Raw genomic sequence first — 22,099 nt, forward strand, 5'->3', positions numbered from 1 at the left:
TATGAGCTCCATGTGGGCAAAGATTTTTGTCTCTTCTATTCATTGCTAAATTCTCATATCTAGAACAGTGAGGAGCACATACAATATTTACGAATCATTGAGTGTTTTCTTTTTTTCTTTTTTCTTTTTGTGAGGAGGGAGGCAGTATGAGTGGAGCCACGGATCATTGAGACAGATTGCCTTGATTGAATCTCAGCTTCATCACTTACTAGTTCTTTTACCTTGAACAAGTTACTTAAGCTCTCTGTGCCTTAGTTTTCTCTTCTGCAAAATGGATATTCTAGGGTTGTTGTAAGGATGAAATGAATTTACAGGTTTAAACTATGTAGAATAGTATCTAATATGTAGCAGGTAGAAGTACTTTGAAGTAGGTAATAAATTATTAGATATTTACATTTATGGCTAATACTTTCTATGTATACAATCATAACCTAAGAAAATATCCTGTGAAGTTGATAATATAGTATTATTTTTGCCTTTGCTTTTCAGGAAGAAATATTGAGGCATAAAGGTCAAATGACTTGTAAATGTGGTTGCTAAGGACTGTATCCCACTGGAATATTCAAAGTAAGGCAATACGCTTGCATTTCCCTGGAATTATTATGTGTTTTTTTTTTCATTCTCTATTTAATTAGTGGTTTACAAGCTATGAACCTAAGTTGAGCTATTAAATTCTGTAAGTGCATGCAACATCTTATAAAATCACTAATTTGTAGACATATAGTCTATCTTTTGAATCTAATTATGATTTTTAAAAATACAAATTTATAGTCTCATTTAGTCATTTGGTATTTTCTTAGGCAATGGAAGCCGAAAGTACAGCTATTAACATGCAAAAATACCCTACATTTTTGAATGATGAAAAGGAGGTCCTCATAAAAAAAACTAAGGAATCACTGCTTTAGTGGCTCCATATATAATCTTGATCTCTTAATCGAAACTGTAGAGAATCTCTCTCCAGGATTTGCCTGAAAGTGTGAAAACCAAAACTCCACCGTTGGCCGGGTAGCGAAAGCGAAGCGCCTGTCCGGAGATAAACTACAACTCCCAGGATTCCTGGGTGGGAACTCCTGGGAGTTGTAGTTCGCTCTATACTCCCAGCCAACCATCTGGAGCCCCTGCCAGCCCCACTCTGACGCCCTTCGCATCGGAACTCACGCACTGGGCTCCGGCTGGAGATAAATAACGCTGCTTGGTCCTCTCATGGGAATTTTTCTCGCCTTGTCATTTTTTTTTCCTTTCTCGCTGTCATTTTTCTCTTTTGTTTCCTCTGTTACCTCATTGTTATACATGCCCAAAGAATACTCGTCTGGACGTGTCAAAACGGAGGTGGGGCTGAGAATCAAGTATTAACCCGGAAGAAGTGACCCAGGAAGTGAAAGTGATTCGGTGTCTGTCGGGATGAAGTGTAGCGGGTTACAGAAGGTTCCGACCTCAGTAAGGGAAGCTTACGTCCTTTCTTCTTTATTTTGGGTACTAATAATTCATTTCTCTTTTATAATTTTAAAAAGTCTTTTCTGTTTCCCCAGCTCTTTTTTCTTTTTTTCTCCATGTTCCCTCCTTATGGGGTCACTCCATATACTGAGTTACACAGCCTGGCTTAGACATGCTGCTCTCTCCCGGTTTTAGTGTCACTTCTGACATGCTGGCGCTGAGAATTGTTCCTAGAGGATCAGAGTAACCCTGTTACTGTGATGGGTGATGGAGAAGACGTGCTGTTCTCAGGCATAGATAATCCTAGAGAGTAAACGTCTTAGGTTTTTCCCCCACTTAACATTGAGGTTCATGACCTTGAGAGTTACTCATTCTACTACTGTACCTAAAATGGAAATTTTAGCCAGAAGTGTTCTAACAAAAATGTTTGCCATCCTTTTATTCTGTCCGTTTTCAGATGGACACACCTCCTCTGATGTGCTTGAGCCTAGATGTAATGACACACAGAAACTTCTGCTGGAGGACTGTAGCATTTGTGGCTGCTGGGCAGTGGTGCATTCTTCCACAGCCCTTTTGCCAATGTGATTCAGCATATGAAAGTTCATTACTAGGACCCTGCAAACTGCATATTTTAGAGGCTATACTGAATATTTTATTTCCTAAGAGATAATGATCTATACGTTAGTAAAGTTATAATGATCAAGTGAGCTAATATGAGTACATCTCTCATAGTAGGAACACTGGAGACAGTAAGCTTTATTTTGTTAAATTTTGACCCTGGTTTCAACTTTGAACCTCAAGATTTTAGGGCCAAAGTGTTTTTCTTAGAACGCTTTATCTTTTCCCTTTCTTAATAAAACCATTGTGTACTTTTGTTAGCTCTTGATTATTTCTGTTACAAGGCAGAACAAGTAATCATAGTACAAAGCCAATTTAACCTAACCTAAAATTAAAGAATTAGACAAGAAAATTGTTACTATTTCCTTCAAACTATGCAAGTCTATGTGAACCACCTAAAGTTTGCAGGATTATTTTATACCTTTCAAGTACTTGTTCACACACCCAATTCTAGATTCTGGGTACTTTCTAGAAAATAGCTGATTTAACACATTCTATTGACATATTTATTGGTTACACTCCTATTCATTTGCCTTAGTTAATTATATATGTTGAGTGGGTAGAAAACAGTGCTATCTTCATTTATTTTAATACATTCTTTTCAGAGGTTTGAAGAATTATTTTCTTTTTGAGGGTTATGAAATTTGGGGACTGTGTTTAGAGCTGGCTGAGGCAGTGAACTGAGCAAGATTTCTTGAGGTTCCTTGCATTTTTATTATATGTGTAGAGTTGACTTTTTTTTCAGATTGTGTTTATTATATTTCAGATGCTGAGATGAGTCGTCACCTCTGTGTTTGGCTTGTTAGACATCCATCTCTTCATGGTCACCACCAGTGCCACACCCCCCCCTTTTCTCTTCAATTCGCACAAACGCATCTTAATACAAGTCTGGGGGTTTTTAGACAAAACAGGAATCACATTCTCCATCGTCTGTTAAATAAGAATTGGTCCAGGAGATACTATCATCAAGAGATCAGCATGCTCTGGAAGCATAAAGCACTGCAGAAATATATGCAGGACCTGAATAAGGAGTACCAAACACTTGATCGGTGTTTGCAGCATATCTCTGTGAATCAAGGGGACCAAAGGTCCTTGAATCGAAGGCATGCTGAGTTGGCACCACTTGTCACCATTTACGAAGAAATTCAGGAGGCCGAACAAGCAATTGAAGAATTAGAATCAATGTGTAAAAGTGGGTAAAAAATATATGTGTGTACAAGATTGATTTTCTAAGTTAAAGATTTATTGAACTCAGTCTTTTAAAAAGCCTACAAGTGATGAGCTGTACACCTGGAAAGGATAGGAACATGGGGGGATAAAAACTGGAGAAAGAAAAAAGACTTCTTAAGATCATAAAAGAAAAATTTAGGTCTTTCATCCATTTGAGTTAAATTTGTGTATGATGTGAGAGGTGTTTAATTTTAGTATTTCTTCATATTGCTATTTCCTTAATACTTTTTCTCTTAGAAAATTTTTCAAAATATGCAGAAGCTGAGAGTTAGGCATAATAAACTAACCTGGGATTCAACATTTATCCAGATTTTGCTGTTGGTTTTTAGTTTTTAAACTTTCTTCTGTGTTCCATTCTGCTTAATTAAGCCTAAGAGATGTTAAGCAATGTCAAGGCCATTCATAGTTATACCTGTGATGTCTGCATGTCCAAAGCCTTACAGTTTCCAGCCTTCTATTGGTAGCACCACAAATATCTCACCTACGTTTAATGAGAATTATTTTTTACTCTTTTGCATAATGCCACTCAAATTTGTAATTAATTAGTTTTGGGGAAGTTACTTGCACATAATAGGAGCTTATTGAATGCTAAGTTAAATCAACATAACTTCTTTCAGCCTTGGTTGTATCATGTGTAATTAGATTGGATTAGATTGTTTCTAAAGTCTCTTCTAGGTTTACAATTCTACTATTCTATAATAATAGTGATACTAGTTATATTTTCTCTACCAAAATGGAGGATCTAGCCATGTTAGATTACTCAGTGTTCTGAATGATGGCTGCCACCATTAGACGAGAAGTGGCCACCCCGTTTACTCCAAAACTTATCTTATCTGGGTTTGTATTTAGTTAGCCAGTCCATTTTTAAACATGTTTGATTAATCACTGATTTCTATAATTACTTATAGACATTCAAATCACAAGCTCTTTGGGGCAAGATCATACTTATTTTCACACTGAATGTTTTTAACATACTTAAATACTTGTTAATTGACATTCTCTAATTCTTCTGTTCTTTTGTATAATGCTTTGCCTTCACAACTGAAATAAAACTTAGTAGGCAGAGATTAGGTAGCTAAGTATGTAAGAGTTTCTCTGTAAGTATTTAAAAACTTTTACCTTATTGCTGTTGCTGGTTTGTAGGTCTGAATAAACAAGATGAAAAGCAGTTACAAGAACTTGCATTGGAAGAGAGGCAAACCATTGCTCAAAAAATCAATATGTTATACAGTGAGGTATGTTTTAGTAGGTAAACTAATCTTAGTAGAGTTAATATAAAGGAATCCTGGTCGTGCTAGACTATTCTTTGGTGCTCAACGTACTTTCCAAGCACCAGCTTATTAAGTCTTCTCTTATGATAAGTGATTATTAAGCCGAGTCCAGTGCTGTAATTTGCTACAGAATGAGATTGAAGAGATTGTGACATAAAAGCATAAAACACCCCCCACTTCACAGCAACAATATTCTAAAGTTGAATCTATTAACTTGCCAATGAAGAAAACACATGCTGATAAAGAAATTTAGCTCCCTAAGGTGGGGAATGAAGGGTTTGAAGTGTTAGAAAGAGGGAGTGGTTTATAGTGATTGTGTTAATTAAGGATTGAAAATTTGCATGCTCGATAGAATGGAGCGAATCCAAGGGTATAGTGACAGTTGATTAACACAAGTCTTTAGCTTCCTCCAGCTCAATGGATGATTTGTTGACAAGACAGTGAAAATCACAGTGCTGCATACTATGTTCCCCTCTGTCACATTTGCCATCCTGCCTTCAGTCTTCCCTACTCTGGGAACCCAGTAGAGGGGCTTGCTGAGGGTTGAGGGGGACGAGGTGGAGGTGTCAGTTATTTTTGTCACTGATTTAACCAGCTAATCAAAGGCTGTAAGTAAGATGTCTGACTCTTAGTCTAATATTCTCTCCCATAGACTATCATTTCTGGCAGAGATGGAGTGTTTCAGAAATTGACAGTATGGAGAATCATGACTCATAAGTACTTATAATTTGACTTGAAAGCCTTTTTAGTCATAATGAAAATAAAATTGCTTCCCTCTTCTACCTACAAGGAAAGTCGGTTTCTTTTTTAGGAAGCTCTTTTTTTTTTGTCACAGTTGAGAAACTATCGGAGCCTTATCTGGGGTGTTCTCAGCATGCTCAATAAACAGAGCGACTACACTGAAAAGGCAGGTAGACAGCATGGCCTGGAGTCCGCTGTCCTTTATGGCAGCAGAAAATATTCAATCATATGTAAAAGTCCTCATTTTCTTGAAATTAAGACTTTCAAAGCTTTACTTAATTCATTAGATGAAAGAAACTACTGTTCAGAACTAATAAGAGGAAAAATCTAAAGAAAATTGAATGGAACACTCTGAACTTTGATCTAAACTTCTGCATTTTAGAAAATTAAGATAATCTGATAGTATTGTAGAGAATATCCTGACAAGTAACTTCATTGTTAGCATGAATTGATCACTTATTTTAGGTCTAAGTAGGTCTACTTATTAAAGCATTTTAGGACTGGACCTCATTGGGATGCTATATGATTTTGTTAATTACTGAGTGTTTTTTTTTTTAAGTTTGGGGTCTTTTATCTAAGTTCAAGTTATAATCGTACATGTACCATAGAACATATACACACTAATGCTTATGTTTTTTTACTTGCTTAGCTTTTCCAGAGTCTAGTGCCAAAGGAGAAATATGACAAAAATGATGTTATTTTAGAGGTGACTTCTGGAAGAACCACTGGAGGTCAGTAAAATAATTTTATTGTAAATAATCTAAAAAATACCTAAATTTTACTGTGATTTGACACACCATAACTTTAAAAGTCTGCGAAATGTGTTTCATTTTTGAAGTCGTGATTCCTCACTTCCTAAGCGGCCTGTACCTAAGAATGGTTCTCTTAGAAATTTGTTCTGACTGAATATTTTTTGTATTTTTGTTTAGGTGATATCTGCCAACAGTTTACTCGGGAAATATTTGACATGTACCAGAATTATTCAAGCTATAAACACTGGAAATTTGAACTTCTGAATTATACACCAGCTGATTATGGTAGGGATATTTGAGGATTTTGTCCATAGATGATGCTGAAAATTATTTTTTCTCTGAACTTCATTAGAACCATGTCTTATTTTTAAACATTTGATCTACTAAATACTGTGACATAGACTCATCAATCACAGTGGCTTACTTTAGTAGAGTTCTTAACTGGGAGAAGAGAAAGGGGGGGTACCCTCTTAGACAGGAAGATCTGAATGAGAGAAAATTTCCCTGTGGAAGATAGGTATACGAGTATATTTTGCCTTGAAAATCATTACTCTGTTGTTCAAAGTGAAGATATATTGAGGTTTTTACTCTAAGGAACTTGATCACTTATGTGATATGTAATTGGAAGGTTTATCAGGCGAAGTAGCTAATGATGTGTTCGATTTTTATGGGAATGCAGAAAAAATTCATCATTTGTCTTTATTGTCAAAAACCTTCCTCTAGTTGGGCTGATAAGAACTTATACAACATAAACAATAGCAAACCATGCAAGTCCATAAACTTGAAAGTATGTTAAATCAGAACTTCTCAGTAATTTTTTCTTTCCATTCTTTTAATCCATCTGGAAGTAATTGTCTGCTTACATATACACTGTAGAAGACAGAGGGGTCATGAGTAATAAAACACAAGCTATCAAAGTGGGGAAAGCGGATTCATGTAAGTTAACAATCTAGGGAAATGAAAACCAATATCTGGCATAGGTAAGTTGTGCGCGGTACAGATTTGAAATACAGCCAGTGGGAGCAGGAAGGAACCGCCTGAGCAGCTTCATGGTGGTGCGAAGGGTCCCAGTGTGCGTGTAGGCCAGGGAGGAAGCCAGTTGACCCAGACCATATTTGTCACGGGAAGTAATAGGCAATAGGTTGGAGAGGGTAGGGTTTGAAAAACCTTGAAAGCTGAACAGTCCTTAGTTGTTAGGGAATAAAGAGTTGTTGAAGATTTTATTGATAAAAATATGATTTGGTAAATACGTGTTTTTAAGAAGACTGTTTTGACACAATATAAAGAATGGATTGAAGAGGCTGGATTTCAGGCAGATTGCAGAGCGGTTATTAGAGTAATCCAGATATGAGTAAGAGTTAGAATTTGGAGTAGGGAGACATCCGAGAGACCTACAAAGGAAGAACGGGCAAAATTCAGTAACTGACTGGATACAAGAGGGGCTATTGCTTGCCCAGCATGTCTTGCGTGCAGTGTAGGTTGTTTGGTCCTGTGAGATGGATATTATTAATCCCATTTTACAGATGATGATCTAGGCTCAGAGAGCAACTATTCCAAGATCTCACAATAAGTAATGGCGATCCTGGGATCCAATTTAAGTGTGTCTGATCCAGAGCCACACTACATCCCATTAGTCTATTCTGACACAAAGGAGATGAACTACACGGAGTCTAATCTTTCTAGCCGGCAAGATTGCGATACTCATTCATGCCACTCAATGGAATAGAAGTTGGAAAGCAGAGCCCCTTTGAGAATAATAATGATAAGTGGTTTTTGAATTATTAAGTTTGTGGTTATACTGAGCATCCATTTAGAAATATCCAGTAAATGCTGAAGTTGTGTAACGAGAGCTTTGGTGAAAGAACAGAATTGAAAAAAGATACCTGATAGCTGTCAGCACAGAGATAATGTCTGATACTGAGCGAATAAGTGAGGAAGAGTCTAGAAAGGGAACATCCAGGGCACCAGGCCTTGGAGAATGGCCATGTTTAGAAAGATAGACTAGTTGGCAAAAGAAAAAGAGGAGTCAGATAAGCAGAAAAAGGACAAGGACAGCGTAATATTATGGAAGCAAGAGAGGAGAGAGTTTTAAGGAGAATAGAATCCGAAACACAGCATCATAAAAGAGAATAGTGGGAGATGTCATCAATGACCTCTGAGGTTTACATTTTGAATTTAACTTTCAAGAATGAAAGGGGGATGGACTTAGTAAGCAGGAAGACAGATTCTGTGTTGGGTATGCAGAACAGCGTAAAGAAGGAAAGGTTGGGAAGCCTTTCCTTTACATACACTGACTCACTGGCAAAATAAAAACGTATTAAAAAGTAAAAAGAAATTTTTTTAAGAAGAAAAACTTTAAATATTTTATCATATACCTTTAAAATTAAAGACTAAGAATAAACTCCAATTCATTGAAATTATAAAATAATTTTTAAAAATCAACTTATTTATTGTAATTAGAAGGAAAAAATGTGGATAGAAAAAGACTGAAATAGAGAAAGGGAAAAAAGCACCTACCTTTAAAATATGTATATTAAATTACACATATATGTGCATGTATGTATGTATGTATGTATATAAATTTATATACATATAAATCTAATATTTAATTGACAGAGAGGAATTCCACAGACAATTACACAGCACTAAAAGCTGTGTGAAAAACACTTTCATACAAAATTTATATATCAAATGACTTACAGTCTTGTAGTTTTGTGACTAGGGTACAAATAGGGACAATACTCAACCGTTACCTAAATAGCCCAAACTAAATGATTACCAGATGGTCTTTGTGCAAGCACTGGAGGGTAATGGCTTGGCACGGTATTTTCTGTATACCTGGCACCTAATGAATTGAAATACTTTCCAAGTTATGACATGCATACATTATCATCTCCCTCCCAACAGATGAATATTTATAATTATGTTGTTGTTGTCTGCTCACCCGTTGAATTCAGGGAGAGGTCACTTAAAGTAATCTGATGGTTAACTTTATGTACTCGTATTCAGAAGACAAGTAAATCTGTGAGGGGAGCCCTGGCATCCTTGAAGAGCTTTATGATCGCTCTTTCCTGTAGGTAGAAACAGCGGGAACTCTGGTGACTGAACTGGGAAACCTAAATGCATGGGAGTCATTGGATCTTAGGGTGGCAGGGACCAGGTGGTGGCACACAGTTACCAAAGGGGGAGATGGGCGTGGTTACCATAATGGCCAGCAGAGTCAGAGCGGCACTGACTAGTCTGACTTGGGCAGACTACCACTGGCTAGTTGATCATGGTGTCCCTACAAGTAAGATAGAATGGGAAGCTACTAAATTCTTGCTTGATCTGTATAAGTAGTTCTACGTCAAATGAACAAAAGTCTAACCTGTATCATTAAAAACAGAAGTCATGGTCCCTCAGTTAATTCCCAGACTTGAGCCAGTTTACAGGCTCAAACCACTTGGATGAACGGGAGGCTGGGTTCCCTAGAGGAACCCGGGACACTGCCAGAAATTTATACTGTAGTCTTTCTCCCAGCCTTCCCTAAAGGGACCTGTGTTTTTTTGTTTTTTGTTTTTTTACCAGGGTAACTGTGCCTTAGGGAAAAGGAAATAATTAGATATTTCAGGGACTACTGGATACTGGCTCAGAATTGACATTAATTCCAGGAGACTCAAAATATCACTGTGCTCCATCAGTCAGAGGAGGGGCTTATGGGGGTCAGATGTCAATGGAGTTTTAGCTCAGGTCCGTCTCACAGTGGACCCAGTGGATCCCTGCACGCATCATGAGGTTGTGTTCCCAGTTCTGGGATGCGTACTGAGAGTAGATATATTCAGTAGCTAGTAGAATCCCCACGTTGGTTCCTTTACCTGTGGAGTGAGGACTGTTATGGTGGGAAAGGCGAAGTGGAAGCCACCAGAATTGCATCTACCTGGGAAAAAACCGTAAACCAAAAGCAGTACTGCATTCCCGGGGGATTGCTGAGATCAGTGCCACCATCAAGGACTTGAAAGATGCAGGGGTGGCGGTTCCCACCACATGTCCATTCAGCTTGCCTTTTGGGCCCGTGTAGATAATGACAGTGGATAACTGTAAACTTAACCAGGTGGTGACTCCAAGTGCAGTTGCTCTACTAGATGTGGATTCGTTGCTTGAGCAAGTTCACACCCCTGGTACCTGGTAGGTAGCTGTTGATCTGGCAAATGCTTTTTGCTCCATACCTGTCGATAAGGACCACCAGAAGCCGTTTGCTTCCAGCTAGCAAGGCCAACCCTACTCCTTCATTGCCCATCTCAGAGGTATGTGGACTCCCCAGCCCTACATCGTAAGTAAGTTTGGAGGGAGCTTACCCCCTTGCCCTTCCACAAGATATCATACTGGTCCAGGAGAGCTGATGGCATAGTTCCAGTTACTAAGGATACTGGTTGACCACTGTGTCGTCAGCACTGCTAAATGCTCTGAGTACTTACCTCAGTTATTCCTCACAACAACCTCTGGAGTGTAGGATGAATTCCAGGCTGTCATATGCTTACCGATGCCGTGACACACCACTCACATATGCTGCAATGTGAATGGCGCCCCCTTCAGGTGGGCAGTGCTCCCCCCTTCAGGTGGGTATATGTTACCTTCGTTTACAAATAAGGAAACAACAGTGCGGACAAGTTAAGTAACTTGCCTGTGGACACACAGCTAGGAAGAGGAGGAGCTTGAATTTGAATCCAGGCAGACTAAAATTGGTTCTATTAATAAAGTCTATTATAAAGTCGCAGCCTTCTCTTTTTCACCTCATATAAATTCAAATATTTGCATTCAACATGAAGTAAAGGGGACGGGGAAATCATTTTAAAAGTACCTGTTCAGTGGGTTTCATTGCAGGAGAGGACCCCTGAGCTGAGGGATTGCAAGTCTTTTTGAATGGACAGTAAGCATGCCTGTCCATTGCGCTAGAAGGACTCTCTAGCTCTCTCTTCCAACGCTGTGAGCAAGTTTGTCCTTTTCTGTGCAGGGAGATATTATCTCCAAAGCTGTTTACTCTACAAACACCCTTAAAAAGGTTCTGGAACAAAAGGGGTTTTGCAAGATGTGCAGAAACACAAGAGACCCATGGAGAAATGTCTCCCAACATCAGAATGAACTCATGAGAAATTTCCTATCTCTGTCCAGTGAAAAGGCCTGGAAACTGACCGACCCAGCGGCAATGAACATCCATAGCCCCAAATCGTGGTCTTGAAATACTACTTTCTGAAAGGAACCAGAACTTCTTGGAGATAGGGCTGATTCTGGGGCAAGAAGTGGTCGAGGTAATCCCCGAGCATCTTGTTACACCTTTGCAAGAGGCTTGTCAAAGGAACTCAGAAGTTCACATGAAAAGGCTCGTGCTGGCCAAAGATGGGCCAAGTTGAACTTCAATAATAATTGTAAACACTCTGGATATATTCTATTTCTTGAGTTCATAATGATATTTTTAAAAATAATCATCTTCAGAGGATTAAAAGGACCCTAATTCATTGTATTGCAAAAAAAAAAAAGAAAGAAAGAAAGAAAGAAATTGATGTACTAGTGTGGTAAAACTGGTAAAGGACCAGAACCAAGCATTTATCTTGCCTTTCCTATATAACTGTATCACTGGATAATCAAATAGTAGACAAAGGGAAATGTCTCTTTATAAATGTAACTGAACTAATTTAAAGTGAGAAAGAAATGATAGAATTAGATCACCACTTTACAACCCTGTGATTCATTAGGCATCAAAGGCTTTCGAGACCATAGAAGGACGAGTGGACATTATGTGCTCCCTGTAGTCTTCCCAGGGAGCTCAGGCTGGTGTCTGATCCAGCTGGTGTCTGCATCCAGCTGCCAAATTGCAGCCAATATAAAGGGCAGCAGAACAGGTGGGGCTGTGCCAAGAGTATACAGTTGGCAGAACCAGGCTGTGGGAAATTCTGCCCAGTTCCTCAATGGATGATTTGTAGGAAACGAAAGAGATAGGTGATGAACCTATAGATTAAGTGATTTAAAAGACATATCAAACTTTAAATGCGGAGACTGAACTGTAGTGCCTAGGATAGCATATTTAGGCAATGAAATTATAATAAAGGAATAAAATAAAGCATGATAGTTCCTCATGGGAAAGGGAGGGGATTGCAACTGGAAAGCGGCCTATGGGAGGGCTTTTGGGGTGACTGACAAAGTTCTTACTGCTCTTGTGGTCATTAAACCATACATTTGATTCATGTGGGGTTTTTATGCCTATATTACTGTACAATAAAAATAATTTTTGAAACAGTTGCAATAAGAACAAGCTAGCCTGGCCATTAAGATTTTTTCGTGATAATCTTCTCACTCCACAGATAAGCAAGAGCTAAATTTCAATAAATTCTTGAAAGCTTGGGAGGATTTGTAGTTATTTGTCATTATCAAATTATTATGTTACTGAACATTCTTTTATATATGGCATCGTGTTAGCCTAAGATTGCACACCATAGTTCAGAGTAGAAAACGTCCCAGTATTCTTTTTTTCTAATAGTATTTTTATAAAAGTAAAACTTGTTCATTATAGAAAATTTGGGAACAAAAGCACAAAAAGGAAAATTTTAAAAATCTGTTATTCTATTCCCCAGAGATAACCATAAATAACATTTTGTTTTGTTTCCTTTTATAAATACATTTACATTGGGAAAACACAGTTTTGTACCTACTTTATGTTCTCTTCTCGTGCTCCGTACTTACCTTCAGGCCTTCGATTAAGGGCATTTAACATCTTGATCCCTTTCGAAGTAGAATTTATTGTTATTTCTGGATATTTTGTTTCCCTAGGAGGGCTACACCATGCAGCCGCCCGAATTTCCGGTGACAGTGTCTACAAGCATTTGAAGTACGAAGGTGGGATTCACCGAGTTCAGCGAATCCCTGAAGTGGGCCTGTCGTCCAGGATGCAGCGGATTCACACGGGAACCATGTCGGTCATTGTCCTCCCTCAGCCAGATGAGGTATCCACCAGGGAGCCCTGGGAAATCACTCGTGTAAATGCGTCCTGTGCTGAAAAGCCTTAGCTTCTCCGAAAATCTGTGATTTTCAGGGTTGCAGATTGAACTTTACAGTCGCTGTTGGGAAACCCTTGACACTTCCCCAGTAAACTTGCCCCACTTATCCCTGACCAAGATGTTTTGTTTTGTTTTAAATAGAAGTCACTTCATAAAACAGAATCCATAAAGCTGTTTAAATGTCGCCTAGGTTATGTCTGAAGAAAACAATGAATTCCACAGTTAGTATGTTGAGGTCAGTGATAAGCTGTTGGTGGGGTCTATATCTTAGTAGTTGAATAAGCCATATTCCCATGTTTTTTGTTTTCCTAACTTTTTAAAAAATTTAATTAAACATATACAGAGTTGAAAGAATACCACACTGAAAACTTTTATAACTTTTACTTGGAGTCAACAATTGTTTATATTTTACCACATTTGCTTTATTCGTGTGTGTGTGTGTGTGAATGAAGTATAAAGGATATAGAGGACACTATAAGACTTTAACCACTCCCAAATCTTCATCTTACATCTCTTAAGAATAGACACAATACATAAACATAATACCACTCCTACATAAACACAATACCATTATCTGTGAAAATCAGTTGTAATTCTGTCACATTACTGTCTAGGAAAAACTATGTATTCTGTCTACTCATGGAATACTTCTGTACTCCAGACGTGTGGGGCTTTTTGACGCCACCAAGCAATTCACCAGTTCTCTGCAGACACTGAGTGGGTGTTCTACAATTTAATTACATTCTGATGCTGTCTCCCTGGAGCTAGCATCAGATCTCACAGGCTAAGGACCTGTCCCACAAGACTGTCTCCCGTCCCACTTCAGGGGCCAATAGCAAGCCCAGGTGGTTATCTGTGCTTCTGACCAACTGCCTATAAACTGGAAGTTTGATCATTTGTTAGAGTGGTTCACAGAGCTCAGGAAAACAGTTTACCTACTAGATACAAGTTTATTACAAACGCTACAACTCGGGAATAGCCAGATGGAAGAGATGCTGAGTACAAAGTACAAGTATGTGGGACGGGGTGCTGAGCCTCCCTCCCTCCCCACCCATGCCACCTTCCCAGCACCTCCACATGCTCACCAACCTGGAAGCTCTCTAAACCCTGTGCTTTTGGGATTTTCATGCAGGCTTCCGTATGGAGTCACAATTGATTAAATCATTGGCCACTGGGGATTAATTCAACCTCCGGCTCCCCTCCCTCCAGGTTGAGGGGCTAGATCTGAAAGTTCCACCCCTCTAATCACGTGATTGCCACCCCTGTCAATCAGCCCCCATCCTGTGGTTATCTTGGGGCTTTCCAAAAATCACATCATTAACATAAACTCAGGTGTGGTTGAAAGGAGCTTGTAATGAATAACAAAAGACACCAATATCACCCTTTTCACTTTGGAAATTCCATGGTTTTTAGGAGTTCTGTGACTGGAACTGGACAAAGACCAAACTATGTATTTCTTACTATAAATCACAGTATCACAATTGTCTAATGTCTAGTCCATTTTATAGTTTCCTCAGTCATCTTAAAAGTATTTTTATAGCTATTTTTTTAACCAGTATCCCATTGAGTTGCACACGTTACAATCAGGTTTTAATTTCTGGAACAGTTTCCCAATTTTTTGTTGTTTTTTTCCCTTAATAACATTGACTTTTTGAAGAGTCTAAACCTTTTATCTTGTAGCATGTCCCACATTTTGAATTCATCTGATTGTTTCCTCATGGTACTCTTGTTCCTTTATCTCCTGTATTATATTGAAAGTTATAGCTAAATGTTCCATTCTATTCAGGTTACATGTTTTGAGCAAGAATAGTTTTATAAGTATCATCATATTCATGTTGAATCTTATCAAAAGGCACATATCAGATTGTCCCACTTTTAGTGAGGATTAGTTTGAACATTTAGTTAAGATGGTGACCACAAAAATATCTCCATTGTAAAAGTATGTTTTTCCCTTTGCAATTACTACATAATCTCTGGGGTGCATACATCCTATTCCCAACTACTTTTCTTCCATGGTTTTAACATCTGTCTGTCCCTGAATCAGTTCTTTAGTTTGGGGTAGCAAGATGGTGATTTTCTAATTCAATCGTTCCTTCTACATTTATTAACTGGCATTCTTTTCTGTAAAGAACTTTCCTCCCTACTACCTTTTCTTCTCCTTCCTTCTTGCTTTCTTTCTCTTTTATTTTACCTCATTATAAACTTATATATTGAGTTTCATATATTGACCTCATTATAGATTTATGGATTTGTTTTTTAAATTCAGTGAGTTATAATAATTGTTTCTGATGTTCAAATTGTCCCAGATTAAGCGATTATTAACCTTTATAGGGTAGCCCTTTTGAAATGACGCCATCAGTCTCTGAGTGTGTACTTGCTTCGTGGTATAATTAGATCTAAGGCTCACCATATACTCTCCTGCCTAGACTTGGGGTCAGACCTGGTTCTTTTTAATGAGGAATGGACCCAGAAATCAAGATCTGGATACTAGGTGTGCCCATTATTATTAAAGTCTGCTTAAATCTAGACTTTTCAGTGGAGAGAGCTAGGAAATACATGTAATTTTAAATCACTGGTTCATATTAATATTACCAATTCAAATATAGCATTATAGGGAACTTTTCCCCCTCACCTTGAATTTTCTACTGGGTTGGTGCAAAAGTAATTGTGGTTTAAAAGGTTAAAAATAATTGCAAAAACCACAATTACTTTTGCACCAACCTAACACTTATTTATGTCTCTTTCTATTTAGAGTAAAAAAGCTTGTTTCTTAATCACTTTAATATGTTTACTTTTTGCTTTATTATACTACATATATGTATATACAGAGGGTGCCAAAAAAATGGATACACATTTTAAGAAAAGAAAAAGCTATTAAAATTGTAATACTCAATATATACCAATAACAAAAGATCAATACAAGTCATGTTTGACTTCTGCATTTACAAGAGGTGCTCAGAGTGGTTACCATCAGCATAATTCTAATACAGTTTTTCCTTCTTAAAATGTGTGTACATTTTTTTTGGGATCCTTTGTATATATACACATATATGTACATATGTAGTTATGCACACACACACACATATACACACACACATAGTTTTCTAAGGCTGCCATAACAAACTACAATAAAGTTAGTGGCTTAAAACAACAAAAACTCATTTATCTCACAGCTTTAGAGGCCAGAAGTTCAAAATCAAGGTGTTGGCAGGGCCATGCTCCTTCTGAAGTGTCTGTGGGGAGTCCTCCCCAGCCTCTTCCAGCTTCTGGTGTCTCCAGGGGTTCCTTGGCTTGAAGCTGTACAACTCCAATCTCAGCCTCTGAATTCCCATGTTCCCCTCTTCTCTCTCCTCTAGGTGTCTCTTAGAAGGACACTTGTAATTCGATTTAGGGCCTATCAGAATAGTCCAGGATTATCTCATCTTAACTCAATTACTTGTGCAAATAAGGTTTTTGGACCCTTTTTCCAAATAAGGTTTCAGTGGTTGGACCATGAACATATTTTTTTGGGTGCCTCCATTCAGCCCCCTAATAACACACACACACACACACACACACACACACACAGACACACATAGGCAATTCTCATTATTCGCAGTAGTTATATGTTCTGTAAAGTCTCAGCAGACACTGATTTAGAGAATACTAAACCATTTCTCCTAGGACAAATATAGATATATTTATATGTCTCACACAGATTGTAATCTAACAACATCCCATCCTAGTAGATTCTGTTTTCTGTATTTTACAAAAGAGAAAAGCGTTAGGTGACTTGCCTGAGGCCGCCTCACTAATAGGTGTCAGGGCTGGGATTCAAACTCTCCAGCTGGCCCCAGAGCCAGCTCTTCTTGCGCTGCATCCCCTGGAAGTGCGCTGCCCCTTCCTGTCTACATCCTCTGACCATATTGTATAATAACAAGAACGTAGAGTGTCACCTTGTTTGACCTCGCCTGGGAGTGTGCACATGGAGAGCAACCTGAATGCTTTGCTGCACTGCACATGTCTGGACGTGACTGAAAGTGCTGCAACAATTGGTTTTGTGGAACTAATACATTTTAGCAAGTGAGTAAATTTGCAAATACAGAATCAAGGAATAATGCGAATCAACTTTTTATGTACACGCAGACATACATATTTTCTATCCAGTGTAGCTTTGTGATATGATGGGTGATGAAACTCGAAAGGCTGCAGAACTCAGTGACCTCGTAGCATCATAAGTCAGTGTCATTGTAGTAACAGAGTTTGTGGTTCCTTCTTTGGTTCAAGTTATTTCACCTGTTAGTGTAATTAAGACTCATGACACAAAGCAGTACAGTTTATTTGAAAAATCTTGGAATAAATTTCGTGTTAACGTATTTGTTGAGTGTAGAATTTACTTACGTTACACTTTCCGTTCTAGGTAGACGTGAGAGTTGACCCCAAGGATTTGCGGATAGATACATTTCGAGCCAAAGGAGCAGGAGGACAGCATGTTAACACAACTGACAGTGCTGTCAGGCTTGTCCATGTCCCCACCGGTAAGCCCCCCCGCTCTGGAAATTCTTTTCACACCTAATAAAACTCTTCAGCATTTAAAAGGACTCTTGTCCTGCATCTTCCAGAAGCTCTATAAAATGAAATTAAGCCCTTTCAACAGGGCTGATGCTTTGTGATGACACGTGACAGAAGACTCCATTATTCTGCTCCAGCCTGACCGAGCTGCTCCCCTGGCCACCAACAGTTAGGGAATTCCCTTCATTTCTATTTTGGAGTAGAGCTTCCTGTTTCTTGGATCCCATCTCATCTCTCTTAGTTTACTCCCTCATTTTAGTGAAGCTCATCTTTAAGTGACTTCCTGAGAAAAGATGGATGAGACGTAAATATTTCGGGACTTTGTAGATCTGAAAATAGCTTTATTCTAACCTCACACTTCATTGATCATGAACATTTGTTGGAAATCATTTCCACTTGGCACATGTAAGACTTTTGGCATTCATTGTACGAGTATTTATTGCTTTCAATTTGGAGACTCATGCCCTTCCGTTCTGAAATATTTTCTTCAACAATTTCTTACCATTTTCTTTGTTCTTCCTTGAATTTTTGTTAGATATTAGTCCTCTTGGATTTATTGTTTAATTTTCTTCTTTTTTTTCCTCTCACATTGTCTGTTACTTTGGGTGTTAGCTCCTTTTTTCCAGCACTTTTACTGGATTGTAAAAATGTGTTCTTTTTTAAAATCTTTAAGAGCTCTTTATTATTCTTTTGGGTGGTGAAAACATAAGGATACCAGGTTCAAGACAACTCCAGGCAAATGCCTGGGAGATGGCAGCAAGTTGGTGCCCCAGCCCAAGCACACGGCTGCAGTAAAGTTGAAGTAAAGAATAAGTAAGTTGAAAGTAATAGAGGTGAAACCTAGGTGCCCTGCTAAAAGTATCAGCAGGTCTAGATTGTATCTTATGAAGACTGGGTGAAAACCTAGTTTGCAGAGTAGAATTTCATAGGAATTTTTAAAATCTCCAGCAAATTAGTTTCTACAATATCAGTGCAGTTGGCCTAGGCTAATAGGGGTTTGGGGCTTGAGGTTTTTGTGGTTCAGAAAAAACAACCTTGCACCTCTGTACCCGGGGTCTGGGATTGGACACAGACCTTCACAATGGTAGCTGCAAAGTTAAGAACAGAGGCCTGAAGTGGCAAACCCCCCAAATCCACTTGGCTAACCAAAATGTGCGGTTAAGTGTGTGATTAGCTGGGTTCAGAACCAAGACATCTGAGAAGCATTCACACTTCCTTTGAAAGAGTTCGAGTAGTTTTTTTTCATTATTTTCTCCATATAAAGTCGTTTCTCAAACATCAGCTCTGTGTGCATTTGTGATGAGAAGGGGAAAGACTGGCTTCTGGAGTAGGACAGAGAACGGAGCAGTACACAGGGGACGACAGTGGCTTGCTCTTTGTTGAGCTGTGAAAGGATTGCCATGAGCTGGGGTGGTGAGGCAGAGCTCTGGGCATGAGAGGACGTTCACTGACCTGCACATGCCGCTGCTTCCAGTCTTCCCATCTGAACTATCTCATTCAGATACCAGGACCCAAATGGCCATGTGCCACGATTCCCATCATAACGCAGGTGTAGTTTCTGAAGCAGGCTAAATCTAAAATGTATTGAAGCCTTTGTGATCTTTCCCTGATTCACCTTTCCCCCTTTAAAATGTTCCTCAGTTCTGTCTCTTCTTTTTCCCCCAGTGTTACTGAAAAATACAATTGACACCTCAGTTCTACCTTACTTTCGCTTGTGAAGGCCCATTTACCTCTGATCCCTGTTCTTTTTTCAGGGCTCGTAGTGGAATGCCAACAGGAACGATCACAGATAAAAAATAAAGAAATCGCTTTGCGTGTGTTGAGAGCTAGACTCTACCAGCAGACTATCGAGAAAGACAAGTGTCAGCAACAGAGTGTTAGAAAACTGCAGGTATGATTTATTGGGTTTATTAATTGAATACATCTGTGCAAAAAGTCGTCGTGTCATGTAGAAAATGTAGTAGTTCTTCTTGACCACATTGAAATACCTTAGAGCATAAGGAAACAGGCGCATTTGTAAATAAGCAATAACTTTTAAAGGCATTTAGACTGAAGGATTATGGGTAAAATGGGACATGCCACCTTGCAAATAAGTAGGTGACATATTCATGAACCAAAAATTATTTCCCAGTTGTTTCTCTCCAGTGTTTATATCATAACTGTTTTGAAAGAAAATTGGTATAAAAGATTTTTTTAGATTTAAAAACCTATGCTTTTATTATAACTATATATGAGATCAAAAATAAGTGGCACTGCAAAAAACTAGTGACATCGATTGCTACTGACGGAGTCTGGGGACAAGGAGTGCAAGACTCAGTGTTCGTTACACACCCTTTTGTACTTTTTGAATTTTGTGCTGCATAGATGTACAGTATTTTTTCAAATATATAACTAGATAAGTTCTAAGCAAAAAGAATAAATGTCATAGTTATAGAAACAAAGTGTTATGTGATTTTAAATTCTAAGAAGAGTCATTTGTCTTTGAGAGAGGTTAGAAGAGAAAGTGGAACCCAGAAGTAACTGTGCTTGAGTGTTATTTGAAGATAGGCAGGCCACAGTAAATTTGGAAGATTTTGTGGCCTTTGTAGGATAATCTATCGCATAAAACAAAACATTATTCTTGGGCTGGCCCGGTGGCTCAGGCGGTTAGAGCTCCATGCTCCTAACTCCAAAGGCTGTCGGTTCGATTCCCACATGGGCCAGTGGGCTCTCAACCACAAGGTTGCCAGTTCAATTCCTCGAGTCCCGCAAGGGATGGTGGGCTCCGCCCCCTGCAACTAAGATTGAACACGGCACCTTCAGCTGAGCTGCCGCTGAGCTTCTGGATGGCTCAGTTGATTGGAGTGTGTCCTCTCAACCAACAAGGTTGCCGGTTCGACTCCCACAAGGGATGGTGGGCAGCAACTGGACCTGGAGCTGAGCTGCTCCCTCCACAACTAAGATAGGACAACAACTTGACTTGGAAAAAAGTCCTGGAAGTACACAGTTCCCCAATAAAGTCCTGTTCCCCTTCCCCAATAAAATCTTTAAAAAAAAACAAAAAACAACAACAACAAAAAAAACCATTATTCTTTTCGTGTAGAATGTCCCAGTCTTTTCACAATTTTGCCCTTCTCGTTTCTCTTATCCACATTCTAACTTGAAGTGGAGTAACAGTGACAGGATAGAACATCTTAATCTTCGGATTGTCATAATCCTAGATTGTGACATAGCACCAGTGTATCCATTTGCACATAGGAAGCTCAGTTACAGACCATTACTTCTTGGCAAATAAGTAATGACATAAATACTAGGAACTCCACCACATTTGATTTAATAAAAGACATTGCCATTTGACATTGTGGCACCAGATGTTTCACACCGTAATTTTTAAAACAAAAATTTATTTTACTTTAGAGATTGACCTTACATAAACTGTATGTGTGTCTCTTCTTCCGTAGTCTGGTTTGAGAGGCCAGAAAAGACCTCCATGCTTCCCAATTGTCCATCTGTGTGAAACTTCTTAGTAGGTATTTCTAATGCATAGAGGTTTTTCTTCAGCTAGTCTATGCAGTAGCTTTTGTGTGGGAGGCATTGTGCCAGGTTGCCCGTCCTGGCTCCACTTACCACCTACAGAGCTTTGTGGATGCCTAGGCAACCCCCCACCTCCCCGGAGACTCATGCACTTGATCTGGGTGGGGTCCCTGGCATTGATACGGTGCTTCGGCATAGTAGTTTCCAAACCTGGCTAGTTGCAGAATGAGTAGCCTGCGGAATGTTTTAAAAATCCATAACTCTGGGTTCAGTATATCTAAGCTTGGGCTTTGGAATCTTTAATTTTAAAAAACTCTCAAGGTGATCAGCCAGGTTTACGAGTTTAGTCTTGCATTGTTTGTTTTAGAAAGTAAGTTACAGAAATGTCTTTTTTAGTCGTAAAAAAGTGGAAGGGAGTGGGAGAGGGTGGTGTGTATCATGTGCTGCGGAGCTATGGGAGATGAGCAGACTAAGAACACAAATAATCATAGCATAAGGTAAACCAGGGTGTGCTGTGCAAAAGATTCCACGTGCATGCAGTTCCAAAGGAGGAAGGTAACTAACATATTCAATTGTTGAGACCAGGACAGGCAGAGATAGGAGGACAGTGCTAGGGAACGGCATCTCTTGAGATGATGTTTTAGCAGAGTCCACAGGCACACATGCTAATGATACGGTATAATAAGTGGCATTACAGAGGTTCACATCACTTCCAGAAATAGCACTGGGAAAGTTGGCCACATTATGAAGTGCCTTGAATGCTGAGAATTGAGTTGTATCTGCTTAGTAGATAAGGAACCAAAGAAGAAACCAATTTATGATCAAACTGCTTAAGCAGGGCAACACAATATAAGCAGAGACATGGAAGATTTAATCAGGAGATTTTACAAGAATGTAGATGAAAGGAATGAGCCCTTGAATGATAGATAGTAGAAATGGAAAGGGCAGGATAGAATAACAC

The 22,099-nt window shown here is 38.9% G+C and overlaps 1 protein-coding gene across 4 annotated transcripts in view; it reads left to right on the forward strand.

The window, feature by feature from the left end:
- The first annotated feature begins 1,121 nt into the window (after positions 1 to 1,121).
- Positions 1,122 to 22,099, forward strand: part of MTRF1 (mitochondrial translation release factor 1) — a 30,062-nt gene continuing 9,084 nt past the window's right edge. For 3 of the 4 annotated variants that reach the window (XM_033104308.1, XM_033104305.1, XM_033104307.1), the window contains exons 1-8: positions 1,122 to 1,473; positions 2,819 to 3,244; positions 4,426 to 4,517; positions 5,944 to 6,025; positions 6,224 to 6,331; positions 12,848 to 13,020; positions 17,474 to 17,591; positions 19,380 to 19,516. In XM_033104308.1, coding sequence (XP_032960199.1) covers positions 2,827 to 3,244; positions 4,426 to 4,517; positions 5,944 to 6,025; positions 6,224 to 6,331; positions 12,848 to 13,020; positions 17,474 to 17,591; positions 19,380 to 19,516 — 1,128 coding nt within the window. In that variant the 5' untranslated portion in view covers positions 1,122 to 1,473; positions 2,819 to 2,826. The remainder of the gene's footprint in view (positions 1,474 to 2,818; positions 3,245 to 4,425; positions 4,518 to 5,943; positions 6,026 to 6,223; positions 6,332 to 12,847; positions 13,021 to 17,473; positions 17,592 to 19,379; positions 19,517 to 22,099) is intronic. The other variant, XM_033104306.1, reaches the window with a different exon arrangement.

Source organism: Rhinolophus ferrumequinum, chromosome 4 (assembly GCF_004115265.2).
Source record: "Rhinolophus ferrumequinum isolate MPI-CBG mRhiFer1 chromosome 4, mRhiFer1_v1.p, whole genome shotgun sequence".
NCBI classification, from domain to species: domain Eukaryota; kingdom Metazoa; phylum Chordata; class Mammalia; order Chiroptera; family Rhinolophidae; genus Rhinolophus; species Rhinolophus ferrumequinum.